Genomic DNA, 27,835 nt, shown 5'->3' with positions numbered 1-27,835 from the left:
GTCTGGCCTCACACATCTCCCAGCAGCAGCCAGTAGAAATCCCCGCTGCTGGGAGAAACCCCTGTTGTTTCACGATATCCAAAGACATCATAAGTTTGTCCACTGACCATCTCCCTTCTGCTACAACCACAGAAATACCATAACATAGACAACATATGCATGTATCTGCATGAATCAATATTTCAAAATTAAGAAAATCATAACCGCAATAATCAACATCATTATTAAAAACAAATATAACAAACTAGATTTGAAATTACTGTACTATCTATTAAGACTTCAGCTATTAATGTATATTACACTTAATTTAAAATATTATTCAAGTAGTCCATAGTTGTTACAGAAAAATTGTATTGAAAATATCAAAGCACTGGAGAAAGACACTGACTAACCATCTGGAAACACAATGTGATCACAGCTTAACCAAGAGCACCTCAACCATTATTTACATGTGCCTGCACTCTTACCTACTGGGCTAAAACCCACCGTTTGAAAGTCCAGCAAAAATGGTGAAAATTAGTGGGGTTTTGTTTTTATCTCAAAACTGTACCAGGCAAAGAGCATGTGCAAAGTGGAATGCACAGAATCAGCCAGTATGAACTTCCTGGCAAGCAGCAGCTTGCTGAAAACAGGGTCTGATACAGGTTCAGTCTTGTGCCTACACCCACAATCTGCTGAACCAGTTCTTGGATGAATAGTTTCTTCAATTATTCTGTCAGCTTAGTTCCAGCAGCAGCTCATTTGAGCTGAAAGCTGGCTTGAATTTGCCCCTCACACATGCCTTCTTGCAGCCAGTGAATTAAAATGAAGTGCCCAAAGTTTTTATTTACAAATCAATGGATTATAACAATAACTTACCAATAAGAGGTTATGTATGTTTTAGGGTAGAAGCATTAAAACCACATATTTAAAGCAAAATTTATTGTTTTCTGACTAGATGTAGTTTGATTTTGGTATGTTAAACTCTTTGTTAAGGTGTATTGCTCAGAAATATGTTGATCCTAATCAAATAGAAGGTTAGTTACCAGGCTAAGGACTTATCTAGAATCTAGACTTTTCAATGTAATTCAGAAATAAACAGTTGCAGATAAATCCAGGAACAAAACTCCCTTACATTCAAAATAAAATTTGCTTATTCAAATATTTATGCCATTTGGGTATTATGTCCAGAATTTTCAAAACTGGCCTTAACTATTTCGGCATTCAGTGAAATGTGAGTAGCTGACATCCTTAGAAAATGCCACTCTATGACTAGATTTAAAATAGAAAAATTATCCACTGCTGACAATGTTGGCAAACAGGAAATTTGTAGATAAGGATTATGAAACAGCAAGCGCAGTAAGATTTCAAGACAGATTTAAACCTGTGCTTTTACACAATTGCTCTTTAGCCTTATCTTTACCTAAAAATTTTCAGGAAATGCCCAGAAGCACAAATGACGACCAGTAAGAGGCTTTTGAATGAATTGTTAGCAATAGCAATACTAGGACACCAAAGAAAGCAGGATTTTGGTTGTCAACATTGTTAACAGTTATGTTTCAATATAGACTTGCTTTCAGAAAGAGCACACAACATTGAGAGAGCTGAATATTGTACAATAAGCTTAGAGCCTCTTTGGATACTTGAGGGTTTTGATGTCCCAGTGAGGTGAAGCAATGCTCCAGCACTCCACAACACCTGAGATGAAAGCAAGGACTCGGCTATTATACAGGCTAGGTGCAAAACAACTTCAGCTACACTTTGAGCAGCTGCACATCACCGTTCTGCATGAGTCCCTAGCGAGAAGGTACAGGAAACCCCTAGGAAACCCTCCACAACATCACAACTTCTTAACAAGTTTATAAGCATTACTTGGTAACACCTTAGCAGTACCCACTGAGACAAACTGATGTATCTCAGTCTGCTCTCATGGGCAACAGCAGCCTCTTACCCGAGAGACTGTTGATCTGAATATATTTAATATTTCCCACCATTTAGGATATGTAGGACTGTACTGTAGAAATGCTGCATCCTGCCTAATCTGCAAACAATACCTAAGATTTACCCCCTGTATTGTCTCTTACTCCACCCAAAGTGCTCTCAGATCCCTTCCACGTTCCCCTTCTTCCTCCCTGCACTATCTCCTCTGGCATCCTCCTCTGTTTTGGTTGGCGACATCTCTGGATCAGAGGTATGTATGTGTAGACTGGCTGGCCGGCACATGCCTCTGTAATGTTCAGGCTATGTGAGAGGAGAGCTGTAATTACTCTTCTGCCCCAGGGGACATTAGTCTGGGGACACTGATGCTCCTGATCGCCATCTTGATCCTCATCCAACCAGCTCCTGAACTTCACAAATATTGCTGAAATTCAGTACCTTTACGATCTCTACCTCTCTGCCAGAAGTGGCAGAAAGCAGCTACCAGCTTCCCGACAGAGGGGCAGCAGAGCTCACAAGCAACTGCCAAAACCTCGTTTTCTGAGGGAGCGAGACAAGTAACAGGGCTGATGCTAGAAGGCTTCCTCTGGCTCCCTTTCGGCGGAGGGGAACGGGATCCCGATGGATGAGCAGCAAGAAGGGGCAGCACAGACAGACCCCCGGAGGCTCCGGGTGCTCTTCTCTTGCTTAGCCAACATCTGCAACAAGAGAGCCAGGGAGGGCTGCAGAGCTTGGCCGGGTACAGCTGGGGCTCACTTCCACCAGGAGATATGGAGAGAACACAAATTCTGTGCACTAGAAGTCTTGAATTTTCCTTCAAGGACATGCAGATGTTATACTTAAGAGCCCTTCATTATTCTTCTTTCCCTTGGCTTTCAGGGCTGCAAATCACTCTTCTAGTTTTAAGTTGCTTTTTTAAACTGAATGAGAAAATTCCACCCAAGAAACACTGATTTGGAAGCAAGTAACTGACTGTGGGGAGAGGGAAGCAGGGATTAGCCTCTGTCTCTGCTACATTGTCTTTTTCTAGCTAGGAAGCAACACAGGGACCCCGACCTTATTTTCTTTTCTGTTTTGCATGATTTTGCATTGATATTTAATTATCTGTTAGAGATAACCATTTCCACATTAGGAAAGACAAGACATGATGTCTCTGTACAAGGAGAATTTGTGTTGCCCGTGTTTAAGATTTAGGACACGCAAAATCCATTTACATTTCATAGCTATTCATTTATAATTGAGTTTGCACCTAACCATCTATGTCAGGCAGCACTAACACGTGACACTTAAGAAGAAAGAACAGCACTTTAGTGTCATATTTACCTGTGTACCTTTTATGGACATCTAAGTCTGAAGAGAAGAAAACCCATGAGCCACTAAAACGAATCAGCTTCTCTTTATGAAATTTTTTATCAACATGTAATTATAAAAAGTAAAAGCACACAGCTGAGCTGTTCCATTAAAAAAAAATCATCTTCCCACAGGATCTTAGCTTTGTTTTAAAGAAAGAACAGGCATTTATATTCTGATTAGAGATTTGCAAATACCAAGAGCAGTCACAAAAAAGAATAATGAATAGTTTCTACAGACATTATCTGCATTTCTTTGAAAGAAAATTCATTAGTTTTTGCTTCTGAGAAGCACATTTGCATTCTCCAGCATCGCTTCATTTAAATTAATGTAGTCCCATCTTCCTGAAAATGAAAATGTATCCCCACAACTGTCAACACCTAGAAGTGATGGAATCTTCTTAAAAATGAAATTTGTATATATTTTCTCTTTCCCCACCAGTAACAAGAAGTAGTTTCAATGCGGGGCACCAGCCCCTTGTTGTACTGCAATAAATGGGTATTTGCATAAGGAATTAGCTTCCAAGAATTACATATGAATTACTCTTCACTGTCACTTGCTATTGTAACTTCACAGTACCTGATCAGGTGTTAAGTACCTGCTTACCTAATTGCTTCTGAAACTACCTTGGCCCTTCTTTAAGCATCAGGTAAATTGAGGATTTAGTAACAAAAGAAAGGTGCTACTATTGTGTTTCCCACAGCTTGCTTAAAATGCTATTCCACAAATTAAAAACAGCCTCTTCTAAAGCTACAGCAAACAAGTGGTTCAGGACAACGTCTTGTATTATTCCGTTGCATATTGGAGGTACCTGTATGAAAATGAAGAAGTCTTTTTCTTGAAACCTTATTTTCATGGAAGGTGTAAGTTAGTTACAAAAGTTTGTGTTGAGCAGGAAAAAAAAAAAGCCCCTGAAAATAAGTGAATCCATTGTATGTCTATTAGTAAGGATCAACTGCGAATGCAGTTGCTCTTTCCAATGGCCCAACAGGAGAGTTAAGGAATCTAATGTTATGCCAGCTGAGAAGGAACCTCCAACAAACTGTCACTTGTGAGGCACGTTTTTTAAACCTATGAATAAAAGCAGTAAGATTACTTTCTGCACCCATGTGACTGATAACTCAGCCATCCGAATAAAAGAACAGGTCACCACAGAAAATAATATGAAGGTTATGGCATACTATCCTGAATTCAGGAAAAACAAACAACACAAATACCTTAAAAGGGAAAAAGGTTTCACCTCATCTGTGCTAAAAGGTGAGAGACAGGTTTTACAGCAAGCGGAGCTATGAACTGCAGGTTCTAGTACCAATATTTTGCTCTTGGATGAGCAATTAAATCATGCCTAGTTTAAAGCATTCAAACACAGTGACTCCAATTAGTCTATCAGTATTCTTTAACATTTTCCTAATGTTATTTATCTTTGTAATTAAATAACTAAGATAAGGGATGTAAACAATGGTAACAATCCTGGAAGGGCATATTCATGAGATGAAAGATGAGCTATCAGATTAATATCTTGCTGAGATACGGTCTGCAGCATGAATACTTGGGAACCTGAGTTTTAAACACATAAAACTGCCCTAACAGATCATGAGCAGTATTTAAAAAAACATATTTTCTTCTCCAGATACAAAAATACTGTTTTCTTAAATCAGCTCCTTGAGAACAACACTGAAGAGTGAGACAGATTTTGTAAATTCAGAATGGTAAACTTGACAAAGAGTAATGAACAATCCTAAAATTCTGCAGATGTAACATAAGAAACTTTCTTCTAGGAAGCTTTGATAAAAATCAAAACACAGAACTGCCCCTGCAAGGTCATCTTTTCCCAGGACATACTAAAAAGCATAATAGTACATATATACATGAGCATATAGTTACATATATTATGTAACTATAGCATAACTAGGCATGACCTTGTGACATGTGACATGCAGCCACAGCACAGAGGTCTTCATTGCAGTGAGCACTTGAGAGCTGAGCACCTCCTTGCAGTGCACATTGGGAACGGCAACCTGATGAAGCAATCCTGAGCAGAAGCAGCAAAGGCACTGGCGAACATGGAGCAGTTTGCACGTGAATGGAAGGTCACCTCTCAAACAAAGACATAGACATTTATCTGGAAGCTCACAACTAACATTTTTGTCTGGATGTACAAGTGCAACCAGGGATCACCAGAACGTGTGAGTGAGATTGAGAAATATCTCTTGATGTCATATAAAAAATTCTTTCACAATCAAATGCATGGTGGCCTTGGAGCCAGATAAGGTTTTCAGTCCTACTCCTGCTACCAGCAGGCTGGTCCAGAACTGTGTCACCAATAGTTAAAGAACCCTAAACCTTTAACCTCAATGTATTCACAACCATTTTAAGCATCCATTACACTTCCACAGGGCCCTACTGGCATGACCAGCTCTTCTCCCTCCCCCCTCCTTATTGTTCTGCCCTTGATATATTTAGAAGGTGTAAGCATACGCCATCTCAGCTTTTTCCCTGGTAGGCAAAGAGCCTTGTTAGACAGAACTCCTTCCTCTTACCATCCTGTTGGTTCTCCTCTGCATCCTGCCCAGTTTATTTCATATTTCTTTAACAGAAGTGCTCAGAACTGCTCATGTTCTTCACAGGAGATTTTGCAGTCTTTATTGATACTTGTCCTCAATTAAGAAGACCTTCCTAAGAATACATAATTTTATACATTCTCCTTCTCTCTTCCTACCAATTTACAAGCCTCCAAAGGATAGCAAACACTTCTGTGTGAATAAAAAATTCTCCCAACAATATTCCCCAGCTTTCCATAGTACCCAGCCTTTTTATTTTTTGTGTTACAGGGGACTGACTGGTGGTACACTATTATGGAGGGTTAATATGCTTATGTAAGCTGCATTTGGAAGGGGCAAAGGCAAAAATGTCAACAAATGCCACTAAGTACCCCCCAAAAATGTCAAAGGATCACCAGTGATTAGTGCTTACTTCTATCACTGCATATAATCATACACTACAGTAAGGTACAAATTACAACTTTTTATGAACTCTGCACAAGGAAGCCCATAATTCAGGAAAATATTGAATAAAATGTCAAGAAGGGCTTTTGGACCTGGTGGGAAGGGTTGTTTGTTTTCAAGTGTTTGAGGGGGGCAGGGATGTTTTTAAGAGAAGCACATCTAATAAATATTAATAAATCTTCCTTCTTTAAGGATGTTCAATCTTCAGAATAGAACAACTATGGAGTAAGATGAAACAATTACATCAGGTTTACTCGGTCCAAACAGGTATATGTATAATGATCTGACCCTTTCTTTAACACATTTAAAACCAAATAAAAATAGTACTGTCAACAAGTTTGTTCATCTTGAACAATCAGGACAGCTCAGGGTAAGCAAGCAATGGCCGAGCAGGCAGGTGGGGAAGACAAAACAGACAAGCTTCTCTACCATCCCTCTTATCCCCTTGGTAGCAGAAAGAACACCAAGTCTCTTCTCCATTTTCTCACTCCAAACTCTTCCTTCTGTCCATGGAAGCAACTAAATCCAGCTTTGCCAATGTTTCTGAGAATAATTTAAGATAGATTGAGAACCAGCTGTACTGCTGCCAATTTACATAACTTCTTCACAGAATCACAGAATCATCTAGGTTGGAAAGACCTTGAAGGTCATCTAGTCCATCTAGTGGATTCTTTGAGGACAGTAAACCAATAAGGGGCTTTCAGAAACTAACAAAGTGCCACAGCCAGTCTTAGACACTGCTTCCAAATAATACATTACATTTTATGTCCTGAAACAAGTCCTCTTAATCCATATTTTCTCAGATTTAAGGCTTTGACTATAAACTGTATTTCCAGACTTCCTAGCTCAAAAGTTTCTAGCTGTGAAGAGTCTGCATTATACTGAGAATTAGTTGTAAAAATCACACAGTAAAAAAAATGAACACCAACCATCAGTAGTGCAAGATCCTTCTGGGGCAGGTTTTTGTGAATACGGAATTGGTGGACTACTTGAATCCGACATGTCTTCATCCTCCTCTTCATCTTCCATTTCATTAACAGTTTGGTTGGTAGAAAAGTCGAGGTTTCCATTTTGTGAATAGCGATGTACTAACTCTTTATCCAACTCTTCTACCTTTGGCTTCACATCTGAGAATAATGAAAAATAAAATAAACTTTTCAACAGTACTTGCACCTATCTTCTTTTAAAATAACCAGCATGCTATTCTTTTTCCTTAATGAGGCCTAAGATTCAGATTTTGTGTCACACAACGAACTGCTGTGCAGTTTTTGGTTTTTTAATGAAACACATCCCACCCTTCTCTCACACAGAAAAACAACAATTGAAATGTGCCATACTTTCATGGTTACCTTCCGGCAAGAAAGGAGGCTGGTCAGGATCCAGGTACAGCTGTGAGAAGATCGGCCGTGGGACAACGCTGCTACATCTCAGAGAAGCTTCTATAGAGTTATGAAGAGCTTCTTCAAAACGGGCAGATTTTAGTTGCCCTGCATATGAATTCCCCATGATCTAAAAAACACAAAGAAAATAGCTGATGAGAGGATGGGAAAGTGCACACGCAGACCATTTACAAATGGAGTGAGGTCTTATTAATGTCCATCGTGACAGTGATATAAAGTTAGTAAGAAAGTACGTTATTTTCATAACACCTCTAACTAGTACTACATGTTCACATTTCTCTCTCAATCTGGTAGACTGTACCCTCTTGTTTCAATAACAGCTTTTAGCACATTTTCAACACACTGCTTTGTGTCTTCTGCATACATGGCCTCTCAGCAGCCTCAAGAACCTGTCTGGTGTAGAATTTAATGAAGGGTAGATAAAATCATTATTATTATCTTTTTTAGGATTTTCAGAGTAGGCTACAGAAGGGTGTATAATGAAGAAAATTAAAAACATCAAGTTTGGCTTCATCACTAGTTGTCTGTGTGTTTACATGATTTTACTTGTCCGTATGCCATCATCTGCAGAGAAACAATACATAGAGACATCAAATAACTTGAATTTTTGCTCTTGCTAATATTGACTGAAATTATGTGGAAGGTCAGTTCTCCTGTCCTTTCAGGGTCTTCACCTCTTGTCTTCAGTGTAACACTATGATTTACGTGTAGTCTGATCCATATAATTCAAACGATCTAATCACACTCTTACAACAAAAGATGTAAGTAAAAAAGAGAGAAATAAATAACATCCAAAATGTATACAACAAATGCTGTGAAATGTTTTTATTTTATATTATGCTTTATACTAATATAATAACAGTAATTTAAATATTTGCTTTGACAATTAATATTTACATTCAAATCAATGATGAATTTATGAACTTCATAAAATATTCAAGCACAAACAGACCTGTAGATCATTACTTCTCCTTGGGTGACATTATACAGCCCATAGACTGTTATATTTGTGGCCCCAGCACTAGGATATGGACTCTCAAACATAAGCATTTAGTAGCAGGATAGCCATGGAAGGTTTTACAATGAACTAAGGGAGATTCACTGAAACACGAAATTTTCCACTTTGCTGGATCATTATACCATATGACATTTGCTCCAAAGAAACAGCAATCTAACATTTTCCAATATTCAGAATACAAGACTACATTTTTCGGAGAATTTCATTTCAACAGAGATAACTCTTCCCCAGTTAAATCAATAGACAGAAAAGTACAAAACCTTATAATGTTATCTTTGTACTTCCCTTCACCAGATGTCACCTAGCCCTGTGACCAGGAAGAGACCTTGGCCAAGAAGATAAGTTGGCACTTAGAAAACCTCCAATTCCACTCTTGCTTTATCACTGCATGCTCAAGGTCCTCAGGGCAATAATGATGACAGCCACTTACAGCAGCATCTGAGATCTGCTGGTACAGACAAATATCTAAGAGCTAAATATTACTATCCTACTGGAATATGTAGGCATGAAGCTTATCTTATTACTCATCTCCAAGCTGGGAGAGAGGCTCAGTTCCCTGTTCAGTCAAAGACTTTATACAACTTTGGGAGAATAATTCCACATCTCTAACTTAGACAGCCTTTTAATAAATTGGGGGGGAAACAGCATTTCCCTACCCCAACCAGAGACAATATATACACGATTTCTTAACATGATGCATTCAGGTATTTCAGCAATAAAATACTTAAGACAAGTAGATTCTCTTTTACATTCTGTAAGTTTTCAATAAATTTGGAAATGGCAGGGAGCGTCTACAAATACACAACTAAAAAGTGAGTTACGCTGAAAAAGTTACACTGAAGCAGGATTAAGGTTGCAGTGCACTGAATACTGTCAAGTGCCTTTGAACAAAGAATTGATGAAAACCATCTAAGCAACTGAAGTCCTGGTTTTATTGAAATCAGTGATGATATTTCCATAAAGGTCAGTGAAATCATGACGCACTATTATATCATTAAATTGCATATCATAAAATTTAATTTCCGTGCTATGGAATTTTATGTCAGGTACAATGTGCTTAAGGTGGGATTTCAGGAATGCATTCAAATGAAAAAAAAATTAACTTTAGTTAAAATACCCTAATAAGAATGAATCAATGTTTAAGAATCAGAAAATTCACAATTCCCACAGCACATCATCTGCCTGAAATCTGTTCATCCTCCACATTTTCTACAGTCTATATGTTATATACAATCTATGCCAACTATTTTCATTTTGATGGGAAACTATTAATAAAATATAGTACACAGCAAAAATGCTGGTGAGCCAAGGCTATTTAATTTGCCTCCCTGGCACCTATACAAAGAGACTTGCGGGTGGATGGCGATTGTCATGGATTTACCTAAGTTGGTTAATATTACTGGAGGACATTTCTAGCTTGCCAAGAGAAAACAAGGTTGCAATTGGAAATGCCAAGTAAAGGAAAGCTTAGGAACCACAGCTTGGGTCAGCGGTGGTCCCGGCAGCATGGAAGCAGAGCAGGAGGAAGACTTGTCGGGGATGCGCTTGTGCAAGACGATGCAGGCGGAGGTACCAGCGGGCAGCGCGGCCGGGGGGCCTGCTGGGCTGCGGCGGGGCAACCTGCGAGCCCTGAACACCAGCACCAGGGAGCCAGCACTGGGCTGCTGATTTCCTAACACCGCCCGAGGCCATTAGGGCAGCTGGGCCTCCTCTGGAGTTCAGGGGAGCTGAGGGGGGGAGCGCAGGAGACTCTCCCTCTGCAGGGGAGAGGAGCTGGCGAGACCCTCCGACAGCGACCTTCTGGCCGGTTCGGGTTGTGCCATCCTGATCCAGCCTGCCCAAAAGCCAGGAGCACGAATTCAAGGTATTAATGCCTTAATGTTTCTGCTTTTGATTCTACCCCTAAACACCCGGTGCAACTAGGAAGCGCTTTGTTTTCCTCCTGCCAGTGTAGATGAGAGGCAGCACAGAGCGAGCGCACCACGGAGCGGCAGAGCAGGCGGCCGGAGCCTAACGGGCTTAAACGTGCTCGTGTGTGCCGAGGGGGCTGAGGAGGCAGCAAAAGAGTCTGGAGGAAAAATAAATTGGTGGCATTTGAAGGGAAGGAAAAAACAGGAAAAACCCCATTTCTGTTATTAACACATGTACCTGCCATATCTGCATTCAAATGTGACCAAAACCAATGATTTAATGTAACTAAAGTAATGCTCATTGTTAAAAAAAGTTATCCAAATTATAAGTCTATCTGGCATTCCTATATAAGGCCATTTGATAAAAATAAAACAAACAACCCCCTGTTGCTTTCTAGAGTGAAATTAAGACAAGTTTTCCCTAAAATTCTGCACATCTGATGTAGCATCAGTGAGCTCGGGGGGATGTGGGAAGAAGGATGGTCCCAGGTTGAGTGCAGTTGAGACTTATCTGACGCAGTGTGTGAAAGAAAATGGAGCTGGACTTGACTGAGGAGCTCCTCCCCAATCTCACACGCCTGTTTTTCTCCTGTCAACACCAATCCATCAGTGCTCACCCTCACACCCACCATCCTATATCCAGCTCTACTGCACTGAACTACACCAGAGCCTACTCAGGTGCACTGAGAGGTTTTTAACGGGCGGGAGGTTTGATTTGGGGGTAAATAATTCTTTCCTTATCTCCATATGCACTAATTGCAGCTAGCTCAGCACAGAGCTGGTTAGGTTCCCAGCAACGAGTAATCTGCACATCTGTAATACAGTATTCCAACCCTCTCCTCTCCTTTTACCTGCACCACTGAATACCAGCGTAATTCATAAATTGCCTACTCCTCTTAGCAACCTTTTGAGCTCTGTTTTGGATTGGACTCTGCAGGATGTTAATATGTGCATTATGCAGAGTATGTATGTATAGTAAGATTCGCTGCTATACGTTCTCCTCCCCTCTCCTCCACCAAGGAAGAAAGTTCAGTTTGACAACGGCCACTCTCCAGGCTTCCCCTCTTTACCCCACCAAATTTGCCACTCTACTCAGACAGACAATTTTAATTTCATGTCCTTAAAACTTACTACAGAGAGACTAGAAGACACAATTAAAATTTAATAATTTCAAAATTAAATCTGCAGCAAAACATGAAAGAGGAGAATTTCCTAACATTCAGATCACCTGCACCTCCAGGCTCTATCACTCTCAGGGTACTTCCCTGCAAAGATCCAGATACTAAGGCATCATGATTACTACCCAACACATCTCCACTGCTGCTGTGCTTCTTCAAAGCAGATTTCCTAAGCCTACTTCAAGTCTTCTTTGCAGCAGCCCATCACTGAACTAGAGGATTAACTGTGAGATTCGCTGGGGTTTGAGAGCTACCTTACAACAGAGATAGAAGGCAGCCCTCACATCTCAGTCTGGGTCCTTACAAGGACACATGAGCAAGGCAATCATGAAATTCCACTAACCTCACCAGAAGTGAAGAAGTATTAATGCTATAGGTTTTAATAAAAAATTAAATATGGGCATTCATTACAGAAAGTAAAACTACAATTACCAGGACCTTCCATCAAAGCAGACCGAAATGGAAGTAATAAAGGCAAAATTTCAAAGATGATTGATTTTAGCAGCACATCACTTCACTGTGCAGGGAAGGACCCATGGAAATTCTGGTCGTTCTTTCAACCCCAGAAGTTGAACTTAAAAGAAAGTCTTGTCAATTCAAGCAAATAATCTTGTCCCATGCAGTCATCCAGGTTTCAAAAGATCTGTGCAGAAACGTGACACTGGATGTTCAAGAAGAACCAGAGCCCAGGTCCAGCTGACTTGCAGTGTGTAAATACAGTAAACACTACCCACTTTTAGTTAGAAAAATAGGTGACTATGGTCCTTCACATACAAAAAAAAATAAAAAAAGTAACCCCTGGAAAGTGGATTGTTACCCAGTAGCTCTTGGGAGCTAGAACTGCACACTGAGTTGAAGGCTCTGCTAGTAAAAATATAATCAAATCATTCAGTACACCAGATACCACATATTTGGCCTCCAGGTGGGTCATGACCCCAGTGACTTTAAAGGAGAGGAACTGAACTGGAGGATGAGGGAGGGGGTGAGTGTTGTTGTTATGGCTTAAAGCAATTTCACAATTACCTGATAGCGAATGATGAATCTGATGCAAACACCCTCCATTAAGTCGGCTCTATCAAGTCCTTTACTTTGTGTTTAACCTAATGATGTAATTGTGTTCTCCAAAACACATAATCTGGCTTCTGATCTGGCCTAACCCCACAGGAAAGCTTCTCTTCAAAGGAAAAGAAAGCAAGTTCCTTCACAAAGGCACTGCCAGGCCCAGCACAGCTTCTGTATCTCAAAGGGTTATCTTAGGCAAAGAGACACCAGGCATCTATTTATGCTGTAGAATTGTTTGGGAACGGGTTGTTTCAGGTACAGCTAGCATTTTCTATTATTTACATCATTCTTACTAATGTTCTGGGAGTAGTATTTTTCTTCCCATTTGAGCATCATTAGGATGTATCATGAATGAGCATCATTAGGATGTATCATGAACATGCATACTACAGAAAGGATGACAGTTAATAATGACAATAACAAATATATATGCTAATTAAAAGTGTAGACTTCGAAGTCAAAAGTATATACCCAACATTAACTGAAGCATTCAGTGGGGGAAGACTTAAGTGTGAGTCAATACAAGAGTGCAAGGAGTAGTCTCATTAAGAGATCACTTATCTCATAACCTTTGTAAGATCCTTTTTTCCCCAAAGTCCTTTCAAGATCCTGAGATTCTCACCCTGCTTTTGACTTTGTTAGGGATATTCAAACTCAGCTGTAGAAGAGTTTACAATCTTATGTAGCAAGTGATAGATAAATAATTTTACTAAGGCTTTCAGGAAAAATGAATGATTAGTTCGTACTGACCCTGTTTACAGTGGAGTTTCCTTTCATTTTCATGTTTCATTTTATTTTGAAGATAATATTGATAGCATCCAATACTGTTTAGAATCTAGTCTTTCAGTCTGATGTTGCCACTACAGTGTCAGAGGAATGGGAAAGATCAAGAATGCCTTTTTTTCCTGACAAAGTTCTTCCTTGTATTGCCCAATTAATAGTATCTGTACTTGGAGTATTGCTTCCGATTACCTGGGATTTAGACAATTCCTTGAACAGAGACAGACAAATGGATACACAACAGAGCTAGATGCAGGATGGTGGAACAGGGCAGCTGTTCCCCCACAACAGGAAACAGAAAGCAAATCACAGTGGTGCTAATATGACGGCTGCTATGCCCTTACTGCCCCATCCCTTCCGACCCAAGACTATCTCCACAGTCTTCAGGCACAGTTCACAAAAAATACTAAACACAGTAATACTAAATAGCAAAATGCTAAAGATAAAATTCACACTTGAATTCAGGATACTGTTAGTAAGTTGAACTTATATGCATGAAGCTGTCAACTTCACCCCAAATACTGCAAAAATTAAGGCTGAATTGCTTTTTTTAAAATTCAGTGATTTGGGAGTTTTCAGCTTCATAGTATAAACCAGCAGTGATGTAACATGGAGGCCAAAAAAGGAAAACCACCAAGAAATAGAAAATGAAACCCAATCTTATCTCTTTTACTTAAAATTTGAAATGTCTCTTGCGTTCTTTTTAACAGTATTATTTACTGAGTTGTACACATAAAGAGGAGTTTACAACTGCAATCAAACATAGCTATATTTGCAAGGTGCAAGAAGTCACTGCAAATTAAGCTCAAGTCAAGTTTTACAAAAGGTAGTTCAGCACTTGTGTTTATTGCCTAACATCCCAAATTTTCCTTCATCTTTCAATTTTCTGACAAAACTCTCCCAGAATCTTTAGATGCGATCTTTTATAAGTCTGAAGTTTTAAACCACTATTTTAGAGTTAACTCTGTGTATTTAGAATCAAACTACATAAACCCAACAACAGTCAGTTCTTATCCCCAAACCAAAGGTGGAAGTAATTTCGCAAGATTTCTGCACATGAAGCTTTGTGACAAGAACTGTACAGCCCTTGCACTGGCTTTACTTTTCTCCAGGTTCTGTCTCCCACTTCAGAAATGTTGCATTCCAGGTAGGCTGAACTCTTATGGCACAGCAAGAGGAAAACTGGTGCAGTTGGCACACTAGGAATGCTCAACACATTCCTCTAGTGAGGACTGAGATGATTTAAGGATTAAGCATGTGCCCAACTTCATTTGATGCCATTTCCTCAGTAAACAGATGCAACAAGCAGATGAAAGAAAACATCTGACCTCATTACTTAATTTACATGAACTCATCTGTGACTACACAATATGCAAAAATTATGGAGGACTAGTTTCTGTGAATAAATGACGCTATGCTAGAAGCATTTCAAGCAATATATGCCTACCTGGATATGAAAAACTACATGAAAAAGAGACTGGAACATTAATGGAGCAAAACTGTAGCTGATAGCATTTGGTGGGGTACTTGGAATCAAGGAACATCTTTTGATGACTGTCGTAAATGCACAGCTCGTTTTCATGGGCAAAGACCATCTTATGAATGCAAATACTCATCTACAAATATGCACTGTATGTTCTGTCACTAGTTACATGCACCTATACACTTTTACTGTCTCTTTTACACTCTCATCCACCCACACACATCTGTTCACACAACCCTCCCCTCCCCGTCAAGCTTTTGCAAATACACCATTTCCCTAATTCCTCCTCTGCCTTCCTATCGTGGAAAAAGGAACTTAATTAGAAACCATAAACAGTATTTTGTGTTTATCATATGAAAAAAAAAATATATCCTTTTTAGTCTTCTCCCATTGCATCCCCTGGTGTTTCATGGAAAGGTCAATGATACAGGGCTGTGGACAATGACAGAAAGTCAGATGACAACAAATTTGACCATAAAGGCTCTTATAAAAGAGTAGAAGAGCTAATAAAAATTCAGTTGCCAGTAATACAAAAAGAAATGCTCAGTAGAATATTACCAAGAATAAGAAGATTAGATAGTGGAGTACGAACCTTACATGAATAGGCCTATATCCTTCATGATACAGAAGCTTTCAGGAGTTAATTATGTCGATGTAACCCATTCTGACTGCAAGGCTTTTAGAGCCCTTTTAAATGATGCTATGAAATTAGTAGATAAGTTACCGTGAAGATTTTCTAGGGGTTTTAAAATTAATTTGTAGAAGATGAAGCAAATCCTTTTATGCTACTGGGATCTTTCACAATGTACATAGGGAATGGAACATTACTATGCACCTCCAACGGAAGAGGTACATTTTCTCTTTTCTTTCAAGAGAAGAACCCTCAGGTGGAAAAAAAAAAAAAAAAAAAGGTTATCACTCTACAAACCTAGTTTTTATTTTTGAAATTTTGGTAATGTTAAAAGACTTCATTATTTTAAAAGGAATATGTGCTCACACTTGGATGCTCACACAGTCATTGCAGAGGCAGCACAAATAAATCACTAAGGAGCACTTTTGAAAATATCAGCCTGCTTCCTGAAAACAAGCATGCTCATACATAGCTTTCCCCATTTATGTTCTCTGCCCTAAATCAATAGGACTATTAACCACATTATTAATGCCAGTGCAATACAATCAGATCACTAATGGTACTTAATCCCAGCTCTAGGATCAAGGCATATTTTTGCTGTGTAATTTTGATTTTGCAATTAGTTGCAGACATGAATTACGATTTATTCTCCTCACAACTTAGTGTGTTAGCAGAGTCAGGCAAGTTACATGTTTGAATCCTTTCAGCTACCATGGCTAATAACACAGCAGATAAAACTAATGTAGTATCTAAGTAATTAATGCAATAACTATTTAAATAACTGTAACTGCATGTAGCATTTTGCTGCTTACTGAAATGTTTTTCCAAGCCCAAATTTGCTCCCTGAGTCATGTATTCAAAATCGGTACCTGTTCCCAAACATAACAGATCTTTATTGAAATTTTGTTATTTTTATATACTTTTCATATATGTAAGTGTACAGTCATTCACTGACAATACATATTCTGCTAGTAATACACAGATTTTATAGTAAGTTATTAGCTAACAACTAGATTTAGTAATTACTAATTAAAACAAACTATTCAGAACTATTAGAGACATAAAATGTATTTATGTAGTTTACAATAATCTATAACGTAAACAGTATCTTCTCAGATGCATCAGTTAATTTAAAGCTGTGTTTTTAATGGAGATTTGATGTTTATATGTCTAATATTACACTATTTTTTAAAGATTATATGTCAACTTCTTTAATTTCCATGACTGGGAAGCTCTGTGAACGGTCTTGTTACGTCTTCCTAAATACAAAACACAAGTCCGTATTTGTCAACAATTTTAATGCTGATAACTATCACTAATTGATTACTTCCATGAATTATGTATTTTTTTCCCTGAGGGGTTGCTTCTATCCTGAGAAAGTGAAAAGGAGATTTTGATTGGGTCAAAATTATATGGTCAAAAGACCCATATAATGACATAAAAAGGAGCATTAATAATGTCATCTCAACTTGCACTGCTTGTGAAAACAAAAGGGATTATCATCTATTACGCATATGTGGTCTGGTTATGTAGAAGCTGTGCACTTCAAGCACTTCACCTACAATTCCAAGCATCCTTTGAATGCCTTATCAATAAAGTTTGTGATCAACTCTTCAAAACAACTGGACTAACGAAGACCACCACATGAAGCTAATGATGTTAATGTCATTTCCAACCATTGAGTTTGCTCAACTTGTTTGTAATTCTGATTCTTTTTTCTCCGACACACCCTCTCTACACCACTTCTTATGATCTGCCTTCAGACCTCAATACTGTAAGTACATATTCACCTGCCTGGTGTTGGTTTATTGTCTTCAATAGGACTACGGAGTAGGACTGTGCACTACAGCTTAGCAAACCATGTATATAAATTATTGTAAACCCTTAGGCCGCTAGGCTGCAAAAATCTAAGTTTTAAACATCATAGCTTATGCTATTTATTTATTGTATGCACAAGCTACCATTTTTATAGGAACTTATGCATACACACTGCTTGACATTTTTTAAGACTGCTAACCAAGATGACATTATCTGATAGAAAAGCAGCATAAAAATTCACTACTAAGATACAGAAAATAGAAGCTAAAATGTAACCCATTCTGACGCATCTCAACATCAGATTCCACGGTACAAGCATTAAACAGAAAAATCTTTAATAAATATCATCCTAGGTATCTACATCTCCAGTAAAAGTGTTTTTCTGATGTTCTTTTTTTTAAAGTTTTCTCATGTGAAAGTGCTACTAAATAAGGGACACAAAGAAGTTTTTATTGCCAAGCAACATAAACTAATTGCTGTTCATCTTGCAGAGACATCACTTGTTCTGAAAATTCTTTATTCTAACAACACGCACTAACTGACGCCACTAAAAAGTATCTTTCTGAGTAACAGGCATAATGGTAATACAGATTATATTGGCTCTTAAAACTTTCCAGACAGAGATGACCCAATTCTTCAGGAACATCCACTCAGTATTTTCTTTTTCCACAATATTCATCTTATCTGGTGCATGTTCCAGTTTGTGACAACCTTAATAACAGACTAAAAATGAAGCACTGGAGTAGGACTTTGTAAACTTCAACCTTTCTTTTGCTGTAAGCAATCCCCCCTTGAAGCTGGCAGAGTTGGAGATGTAGTGTGGCGGTTCTTCAAATATGCAACCTGAAAGCAATTTCAGGTTACCAACTTGAAAAAGAGACAGTCTCTGCAGCTAGAGCATGTCTGTGACACTGTACAAAGGATAACACCCTGCACCCAAGAGCCTCACATGCAGTGTTTCCCACATCTCCTTCATCAGTAAAGCACATAATCCTGCCAAAAACACCATCAAGTTTTGTTCCTTTCTCTCTCCAGGAAGATTATGAAACAAATCTTTAACACAGAATTCTAGATTAAAAAGTAAAATTTAATCAAGGAGTAATAAAAAAAGTCTTAAGTAATCAAACTTGCCCCCACTTACACAGCTGGATAGAAGGTTAGGTGGCTTGTTAGTTCTTACCTCCTCCAAAAAATTACTGTTTTCCTCCCTAGAGCTGTGTCTGAAAACAAGGCAAGTCTGAAAGAGAGTTCTCCTTGCTTTTATGAGGCTTAGAAACCACCATCCCTAAAAAGGAACCACCAAAGGTAGAAACAAGCCCCTCTTCTTTTGTGGAGAGGTTGTGTCAAAATGTTTATCAAGTCTACTCGGAGCACGTTCCTGCACGGCTCTTGGGAAAAAAACATTTTCAAATAGGTCAAAATGATCACGTTTCTGCTCTTTTGAACTCGCAATATGTTTTAGAAAGGAACAAACAAATCTTTTCTTATCTGAACCTCCCATGCAGTCTCTAGATAGAGGCACATCTAATATCCTTCTTTTACAGTTACTTTTAGCCCATGATGCTGAGACAAAAAAAAACCCAGCAAATGCTTTCATGGCCATTTCTATGCAAAAAACAATGCACTGAACGGAAAAGAAAACCTGCATAAGTCAAAACCATAACAATCTGCTTAAACCCACAAGTAATGTCAAGTTTAATATCATTCAGACATTTTTTGCAACTTCTCTGCTGCTGGGAAACAGTGTCTAAATTCCTCACAGAATTTCTATTTAAAAAACTAATAATTTTAGTGGAAATGAACTTCGAAGTGCAGAGTGCTTTGTAGAGTTCTTCCTTTTCCTTTTACGCAACATGTGTTCGTCATGTGTCAAAGCTGACTCTACTTTCTCCCCTCCCCAGAATACCACAAATTCTTCCGTAAAATAAACAAAGCTCTGTCCAGAATCTTTGAAACTACCAGAGGCAACCCCTGTTTGAGATCAAAGATGCAGATCACTACTGGGCCTTCTGCAACATCCCAGATTTCAGTTAAGATGAAATTTGCAATAAACGGGCAATCAACAGAACAAAACTTTTAACATCACATCCAGGGGTATATCTAAAAAGAAGAGCTTTGACATTCAAGCTACCTCGTCTAGATACTTAGGAATTCCAATAGGTATTTGTGGAATAAATATCCACAGATAGCGTTTTTATAATGCCATTTGGGTCTGACAAAGAAAAGCCTTTATCTTTATTTAAAACAGAAATGCAAAAATTCAGAATCACATACTATTATCACTTCATAAGAGAAGAAAACAATTTTCCACTTCTAATGCTTATATTTGTTCTGTGATGCAACTCATCACCCACTACGATAAATTGTCTATGGGGCCTGTATCTCTTGGAAGAGGAAAAAATGATAATAAAATACATTATTTGTTGGAGACATCAGATGTACTTCTCTATTTGTTTTTCTCCCAGAAGGAAAAGTCTTAATGATGTTTACAGGCTGGATGTAATTTACTCACAACATAGACATGCTAGCAGAGGCAGTCTTGACTCCCAAAGCTGCTATTATGGTTTAGTGAGTCAGTAACACAGAAAATTCACAGGTTCTATGCATTCTTGGAAGCATGTATAGAAAACTTCCAGTAAATACTGACATTCAAGAAACTAGTGCTCGTACTTTTCTGTCATTGCTGCCACAGTAGAATATATATGCTATGCATAGAATTCTCACTGTGGGCTAAAATCCACTCAAAAAAACCCAACTGATAAACAAACATTTTATAGATACAGAACAATTTTCTCCAGTAGATGAGAAAAAAATCTTAATTTCACATACTTTGAGTAATTAAATTCTAGGGTTACAAACAAAATTAAGTATTATAGCTCAAATATGTATTTCTCTAAGCAGTTTTATTATACAGGGTTTTTTATATAGCCCTTAATTCCATAAAGATATATATATGAAATGTGATATTCACTGTTTATAGGGATAAAATTGAAAATAGACTCAGACATCTCATTGAGTTCCTACAGCAAAAAGCCAGTCCAATCTCATTGATAAATAAATCACCTCAATCCTTTCTTCATTTGTTATTGCCTTATTGCAAAAGCATGAAGCTGAAGCCCAGAAAGTCAAAGTTAAGGCCTGACCTTCCATCTCTATCCTATCTGGTCACTCCCTTGTGTACCCCTCAAACACACATGCTATCATTTCCTGATGAGTTTAGAAGGGGTTATCAGGAGAATTTCAAGACATGTGTCAGTTTTGTAGCAACCTGAATGCTATACAAACATCTTCTGTGTTTAATAGGTGATTTGTATTTTAGTAGGTTTATCCATTCCCAACTTTATTTGTTTAAAGGTGCCTTAACCTTGACATAAATCAATGCTAAGCATCTGTATAGAGTACTTCTAAAGAGTTTAAAAATTAAACTCTTTGGAGAGCTATATTTTGCAAGCACATTTCTTTAAGAGAAAAAAATTACTTGTCAACTTCTTTATTCATTTTTTTCCCCGTAAAAATTATGCGATTTATTCTTTTTGCACTCTTCTTACAGTTTTCTTCCAAAGATCACGATGAAACACCACGTTAGTCACTATAAAAATACCACTACTGCTGGCTCCCGAGTATCTTTTTGTTCCTAACGCAACAATGAGTGTTTGCGTAAGACAGTAGGGCCAAAGAGTCGGAGGCCCCGGGTTGTGTCTTGCAGTAACCCCCCCTTTCAAAGGAAAACAAAAAGCACTGAACCTTTTCTGTCACATGCCCGGTCCTTCCCCCACCACCTCTCTGGTGAAGACAGCCATTATTACATTTCCTTTTGGGTTATTTACAAGGTCTTGGCTCTGACATTGATTTCTTATCTGTTTCTATGACAAATGTTAAGAAGCTGTCGCTTTGAAGAAAGATAATGCTAAACAAATTATAGGAATTAATTACTCAAAAAATATCCTTTAACTTTTTTTGTGAGCAGTGAAACAAGAACAGCAAATATTACTCAAGACCAGAAAAACCCACATTTTTTTCAACCAATTAATAAGTGTTAGCAGATTAAAAGAAGTTATAGTTTGAACTAGCGAGTATCCTGAGAGTCTAAAGTGAATTTGTCAGGGGATGTAGAATAACCAGCCAGGCTCCACTCCCTAAGGAACAGTCTTTTAATTTATAAGTGAACGTTTTTATTTTTTACTTTTTCAAATATTTTGCTCATGGTATAAATTTTAGGATCAAAGGTGAAAGTTCAGAAATCTTTTCAGTTACAGAACCATTAAAATGATAAACATTTGGGATCCCAAAGTACACTTCTACTCTAACTGTCCTTTCAGACCTGCATTGACTGCACTATAATAGCTGCCAACATTTCGTAAGGATTAGCCTTTCATTTAGACAAAAGCAAGCATTCCTTAGCTAAATCAGCACTTTTTGCCATCAGACTCATAAAACCTTTTCACAACACAGATTTTCAAGAGAATCCTTTAGGGTTTTAGGATGCTGCTCCTTTTACTAAGTAACAAAATACACCCCAGGGTGTCTCATTGACCGCACTCAGCTGTCCTTTGACCTCTGCAATTGTTTAGCCTAACTTCAGGGCCACAGAATCTGCCTCCCCCCCATCAAAAAGGCTAATGTTGCTTCCTCCTAGCACCTGGCGAAGTAAAATCCTAGAGGTTCCCCCCCTTTTCCAGACTTATACCACGTTCCAGATGTTGCCAAGCAAAATGTTCCTGCAGGCAGGTTTTGGGGACCTGCAAGCACCACTCAGAACCTGGGCTGTGGCCATGACCCCCTTGCTCTGCTCAGCGCTGCCCTTGCCCCAGGGATACAACAGGTCATAAAGCAGGAATAGATCTCCAGCCTTCTGGGTACGCTGGCTATTTAAATGCAACAAGAAACTATGCGAGCCCAATATTGTGTACTGAGACAAGCCTCCTCCCCTTTAAGAAGTCAGAAAAAAAAAAAAGATGTGTGAGAATCTCAGTTGGAAGCACAAATCTATCCCGATCATTACAAAGATCTGCACTCTTCTTCCCATTTGTTTTAAAGCCTTTGAGAGGACAAACAAACAAACAAACATCCACCCTCCAAGTGCATAAAACATATATTTAGCTAGTTGCTTAAGTATTTGCAGAGCTTCCAAGTAAAACAGAGAAGATTGTTACAGCTTCAAAAGAACTGTCATTAAATAATGAAGCTGACCTCATTGTGGATATATAAGAAAAAATGGAAGCACAAATCAGCCCTCTTTGGTGAAGGCTGTTTAATTGTCTGAACTGGATTTCAAGATTTTTTAAGAACTTACATTTTGTACATGCCCAAAGTAAAAATAAAATTGTTATTTACAGTCCACACTGTTCCTAAAATGTAGTCAATGAAAATGAAAGCACAGATACTGAACACAAACATACAATATATTGTCTATTAAGAAAGTCAAGTAGGGTACCTTCTCAGATTCCTTTTAACCTATTTGAAATGCAGTCATGATTAAAGGATGCAGCTAAGAGTTTGTGAAGCCTTGCTGTGAAGTTGTTTAAAACTCCTCAACACCTGAAAAATAAGAAGGGAGAAAAAAATTAGAATGACTCATGCCAGCATATAGTTTATAACAAGCCAACAAAACCTGCCTATCTAAACCTGGTCTACGGGGAAAACTGAAGTGGGCAGGGGAAGGAGGGCTGACCACTTAAAAAAGCATCTTTTTGTTTATAGGAATACTTGGTTGAAGCTGCATGGCTGCTTCTCTGCACTCTACCAGAGATGAAGTACAAGTTTGTCACAGAATCTGCACATTTTTGGCACTGAAGTTGCTGTATGAAATATAAGGAACTTAGCACATCAATATGAGAAAATTAACTGCTACAGAAACATAAAAAAATAGATGATAATGTAGAAGTAATTATTTTACTATTGGTTTAAAAAAAACTAAATGGGTGAGCACTTATCTATGCTAAACTGGAGATCAATGTTCAAAGTGAAATCAGAATTAGCTGGTTGCTCTCCTATCTGACATTCCATAAAGGTATTTAAGTGAAAATGTTTTGGAATGATAGAAATTGCAGTTTATAAAAGAGAATACACCTGAAATACCCCAGAGAATGGCAACAATGGTGTAGCAAGCAGCAGGAAGAAGAGTAACTCCTAAAATACCTAGGGCTGTATAGAACAGTAATTATCATCAGGAAGAGCTTTAAATTAAGTTATCATTGACTGGACTTTGACAAGACTTCCTTAAGCACACAAGCTGGTTTGGTTTCTCAATAGAAATGGACAATATTTTGCCAAAAGATTTAAAGGAATTTTCCCTGTTGCTCACAAATGGGATTTTAGGCTTAAAGCTGGGACCACAGCCTTAGGCCTGCTGTGAAAACCAGAACGGACATGACTCCTTCAGCTGTAACCTAGAACTCAAAATCCAGGTTTTAAAATTAAAAGCAATATAGCTTAAAGCTTCCTCCCCCTCCTCCCATTTTTAAAAATCAGCCTATTTAAGAAAGCAGCTATAACCCTCACCTCTCACTTGGGAAAGGTTTTGGGTAGGATTGTTGTGTTCTGAGGAAAGACATTAAACAACTCTATTGCCAGGGACCACCGATGCTACCCTGCACTGTGCATCCCCACCATGCTAACAGTGAATCCATCGCAGAAGGCCAACAAGGTTAATGCAGGCAGCTCCTGACCAAACTGTAGGGCTCTACAGAGACTTCAATGATTGCAGAATGTCAGTAATCCAATTCCAACAGCTCCTGGCTCTGAAATTGCTATTTTTTGGACACGTGCTGAACATTTCACCTGCTAGTAATGACATTTTTGTATTTTCTTCTAATTACACTCAAAGCTAAGACCTTTGGCCCTAGGCCACAGACCTCTATTCAGGTTGCACACATTCTCTTAAACGCCCTGATCCTTTGTTGTCACTCTCGGTCTTTCATCTATTATTTACATCCATTGAGAAGAGAGATACTCTACCATTTGTGAAGCTTTAAAGCTTCTAATCATCTTAATTTCTTCGCCTTTCAACCAGTGCTTCCCCTTATGGACCAATGCCAATAGTGTGACAAAATAATTTTTCAAGCCAAGATCCTCCTGGACCCTTCCCAAACCTTGACACACACTGGGCTGTAAGTGCCTTTTGTCCGTAGCTGGCTGCTTTTGCAAACACAGACCTTTGCTCAGCTTGGGGGAGTATGAATTTGCTTGTCAGTGGCTTGGGGGGAGTTTTCTTGGGGTTTACATGTGGGTTTTTTACATCACTTTCTTTCTGTTAAAATGTCTAACTCAATTAGTCCAGCTAAATCAGAGATACTGTAGAGAAACTTCCCCCTTTTAAAAACATTAAATACCTTCTGAAATAGAAACAGCTACGGATTTTAAGTATACTGTTTTTTCCAAAAGCTAAACTGTCAATATGCTGGTTTGGTTTTATACTGTTATGTGCCCATTCAGTACTGACAGATTCTCACACAATATTTAAGACACACAAAATATCACTAACCCTTTCTCTGATTATTGGTAGTGTTAATTTGTTACAACACAATGTGACAAAAAAAAATTTCTTCATCTGATATTAAGATCATCTTCGTCTGATCCTCCCTTATTTGCAAATGAAGTAGGAAACAAATCAGCAGCATTTTTGATGAGACACAGAAAATCTCTTCAGAATTCATCAGCCACCGATCTTCGTTTCTAAAACCTGTGGGATCTGCTAACATGATCCATCTTGGCTCTTTCTTCCACAACCGCCTGGCTTACTTTTGATTTCTAACAGTGCTTCCTTGTTGTCTGTCCCCTCTGAAGACCCCCAACCCCCTTGTCTTTTCTTATTTTCACCATTTGCTTCAACCAGCAGTTCACTTGAGACTCATCCATCTTACAATGCCTAAAGTGACAGATGCTCTCAGGAATGACCATACTGCTGAGTGAACAAAAGATAACATCACCTCTAGGAACTCAGGGAGAAATACAACTTCAACCCTAAGACAGGGTTATCCTGACGGACACAGCACCATAAACCTCTCTCAAGTGAAAAAAAAAAAAAAAAAAAGGAAAAACAATTGCAGAGAAAAGGAATCTGACACAATTAAAGGCCAAAAAGAGTATTCTTTCTGTTGTAGCTGTAGTTAGTGGTGTTGATGGCCTTTCTATTTTCTTTTTTTTCCCTAATACCCCACGGAAGAATTTTGCAGAATTTACCTGTGATAAAATCAAGAGGCATAGAGAGAGCAGAGAAACTTCACACAAAAACTGTCTTGGGATCCCTACAGACTTGAATAGAGGAGGAAGGCACTTCGGAACAGTTTCAGCAGCCTGTCACACAAGTCCTTCGCCAAAACACAAACATTACCTTGTTAAAATCTACACATCCTCCAGACCAGCTGTTGCTCAGTTAAATTCTACAGGAATTCAGAATCATCGAGCAAGCCTGTGCCCTTGACGAATGCATACTGTAACCGGAGTAAGATTACTTTAATGTCGCGGCTGCTTGGTAAATCTGTAATTTGCAAGTAACAGCCCCTCAATGTTTTGATATTTGAGCACACACCGTTTAGAAAATATTTTAATTTAGAATAATAGATTTTCCAGCCAACACCCACATACCCATCTACAGAACAATGTCTGTTTCTAAAGGAAGATATGCACTCTATGCCTAATAAGACTGAAGCAAAAACTGCTGACTTGAAATATGTCCCAAATTCTCTATCCAGTCAGTGGTATGGGACTTGTTGAAAGAGAGAGGAGTCCTGGACGGTGCTAGAAATCTCTTACTTAACAAAGGAAAGGTCCTATTAGCATCTCCCAGTGACATGCTCGCAAAAGAGACGCCACAAATGCTGGGAATCCCTTCTCTGCAGTGAGATGCAAAGAATTCCCTTCTCTCTCTGCAAAGCTTTAAACAACATCTCATGTTCAGTTTTCAAACACTACATCAAATAGGCATCATTACCGTACAAGAGATTGACAGCATGTGCGTTTAATGCCCATAAAAGCCAGAGCTGTAAAACAAAGACCACGATAGGGGGCCTGTTAACCAAATGTCTTCAGTGTAAAGTCAGGGAAAATTCATAGTATGTACTTCTTGAGCCTCATTTATTAATTGTATTTAGCCATATTTATTAATTTGTGATGAGTTACGATTTTAGGCACCTATCCTGATCTGGAATCTTTCTATTGCACTCTCATAGCATGGCCAACATCAAACCACCAGACTCTAAATAGAGAAGTAAGGTATAAATACACCGGTTTTTTTATAGGTGATTTTCCCATAGTATGACATGCAGTACCATTTTGGACATCCAATATATGGAAATTAAACTAACAACTAGTCAAGTTTGGTCCTTCCTGAAGAGGATCCCAACTCTGGACCCCACACCACCTTTAGAGTTCCTCTACCATTGAGCCACTGAGTGATCTGGCACTGAAATCTTTGATAAAGTCAGTTGGGGAAAACACTGACATGTAGGAAGCTCTATGGAAGATAATTACTGGTACACGACTGAAAGAGCGGTATGCAAGACTCTGCTTTCCACCTCCCAGTCTGCTCAGTTCACATCGCTCTGGAACCCCAGTCTTCGGCAAGCGGCAGGGCTCAAGGCATGCCGCAACTACCAAGCAGAAAAGCAATGAGAAAACAGAGTTTTCAGTGCCTCACAGGCACATTCTGCCACGATACCTAAATCCAGTTTTCAACTCTATTGTACCTTGAGTGTCACCGTGTCCAGGATAACTTCCTGAAGCTCCTTCTAACCCAATCAAATCAAAGAAGCAAATAACAAAATCTGCATTTAACATCCTCGCAGAAAAGATCTTGAAAACATATAATGCTTTCATCTGAAATACTTGAAGATCTTGGCATCAGATATGGACCAAAAAGTAGTAAACTGTATCTTGCCTTATAACATCTATACTCTGCACTCAAATGGGTATCTTATCATACAGACAGTCCTTACATGTTGTATCTCCAAATATTTATCACAGTAGAGAGAAGTGTTTATAGTTAATATGCAATCCATCTTCTGCATGCTGCTGCTTTTAAACAAGACAAAGTGTGAGGTAAAAGGTCAAAACTACTAGAAAGAGCCCTGAATAAAAACTCTGACATTACAACCATTTTGCTAGAAGAGACAAGGTGTAAATTAGGTTCTTGGAGTCAAACTCCCAATACAAGGGGGCAGGCCAAGGGTACTGATCCAAACAGCAGTGAATAGTAACACAACTGTTGGTGTTAATGTGTTTAGTAACACCAGGCTGCTTTGAAAAGCTCCCATTTAGTGAAAGCAACATTTTTCAATAAAAAC

At 38.6% G+C, this 27,835-nt stretch overlaps 1 protein-coding gene across 2 annotated transcripts in view; it reads right to left on the bottom strand.

Annotated features, from left to right (window-relative positions):
• The window catches only part of GREB1L (GREB1 like retinoic acid receptor coactivator), a 145,666-nt gene that overhangs the window by 58,647 nt on the left and 59,184 nt on the right, over positions 1–27,835 (bottom strand). The window contains exons 2-4 of one of the 2 annotated variants that reach the window (XM_074879220.1): positions 22,987–23,090; positions 7,610–7,781; positions 7,202–7,399 (exon numbers count right to left, since the gene is read on the bottom strand). In XM_074879220.1, the coding sequence (XP_074735321.1) occupies positions 7,202–7,399; positions 7,610–7,778 (367 nt within the window). In that variant the 5' untranslated portion in view covers positions 7,779–7,781; positions 22,987–23,090. The remainder of the gene's footprint in view (positions 1–7,201; positions 7,400–7,609; positions 7,782–22,986; positions 23,091–27,835) is intronic. The other variant, XM_074879213.1, reaches the window with a different exon arrangement.

The sequence above is a fragment of the Strix uralensis genome, chromosome 1 (assembly GCF_047716275.1).
Source record: "Strix uralensis isolate ZFMK-TIS-50842 chromosome 1, bStrUra1, whole genome shotgun sequence".
Taxonomy (NCBI): Eukaryota; Metazoa; Chordata; class Aves; order Strigiformes; family Strigidae; genus Strix; species Strix uralensis.
Note: the sequence above shows the minus strand (reverse complement) of the source record. Positions and strands in the feature narration are given on the sequence as shown.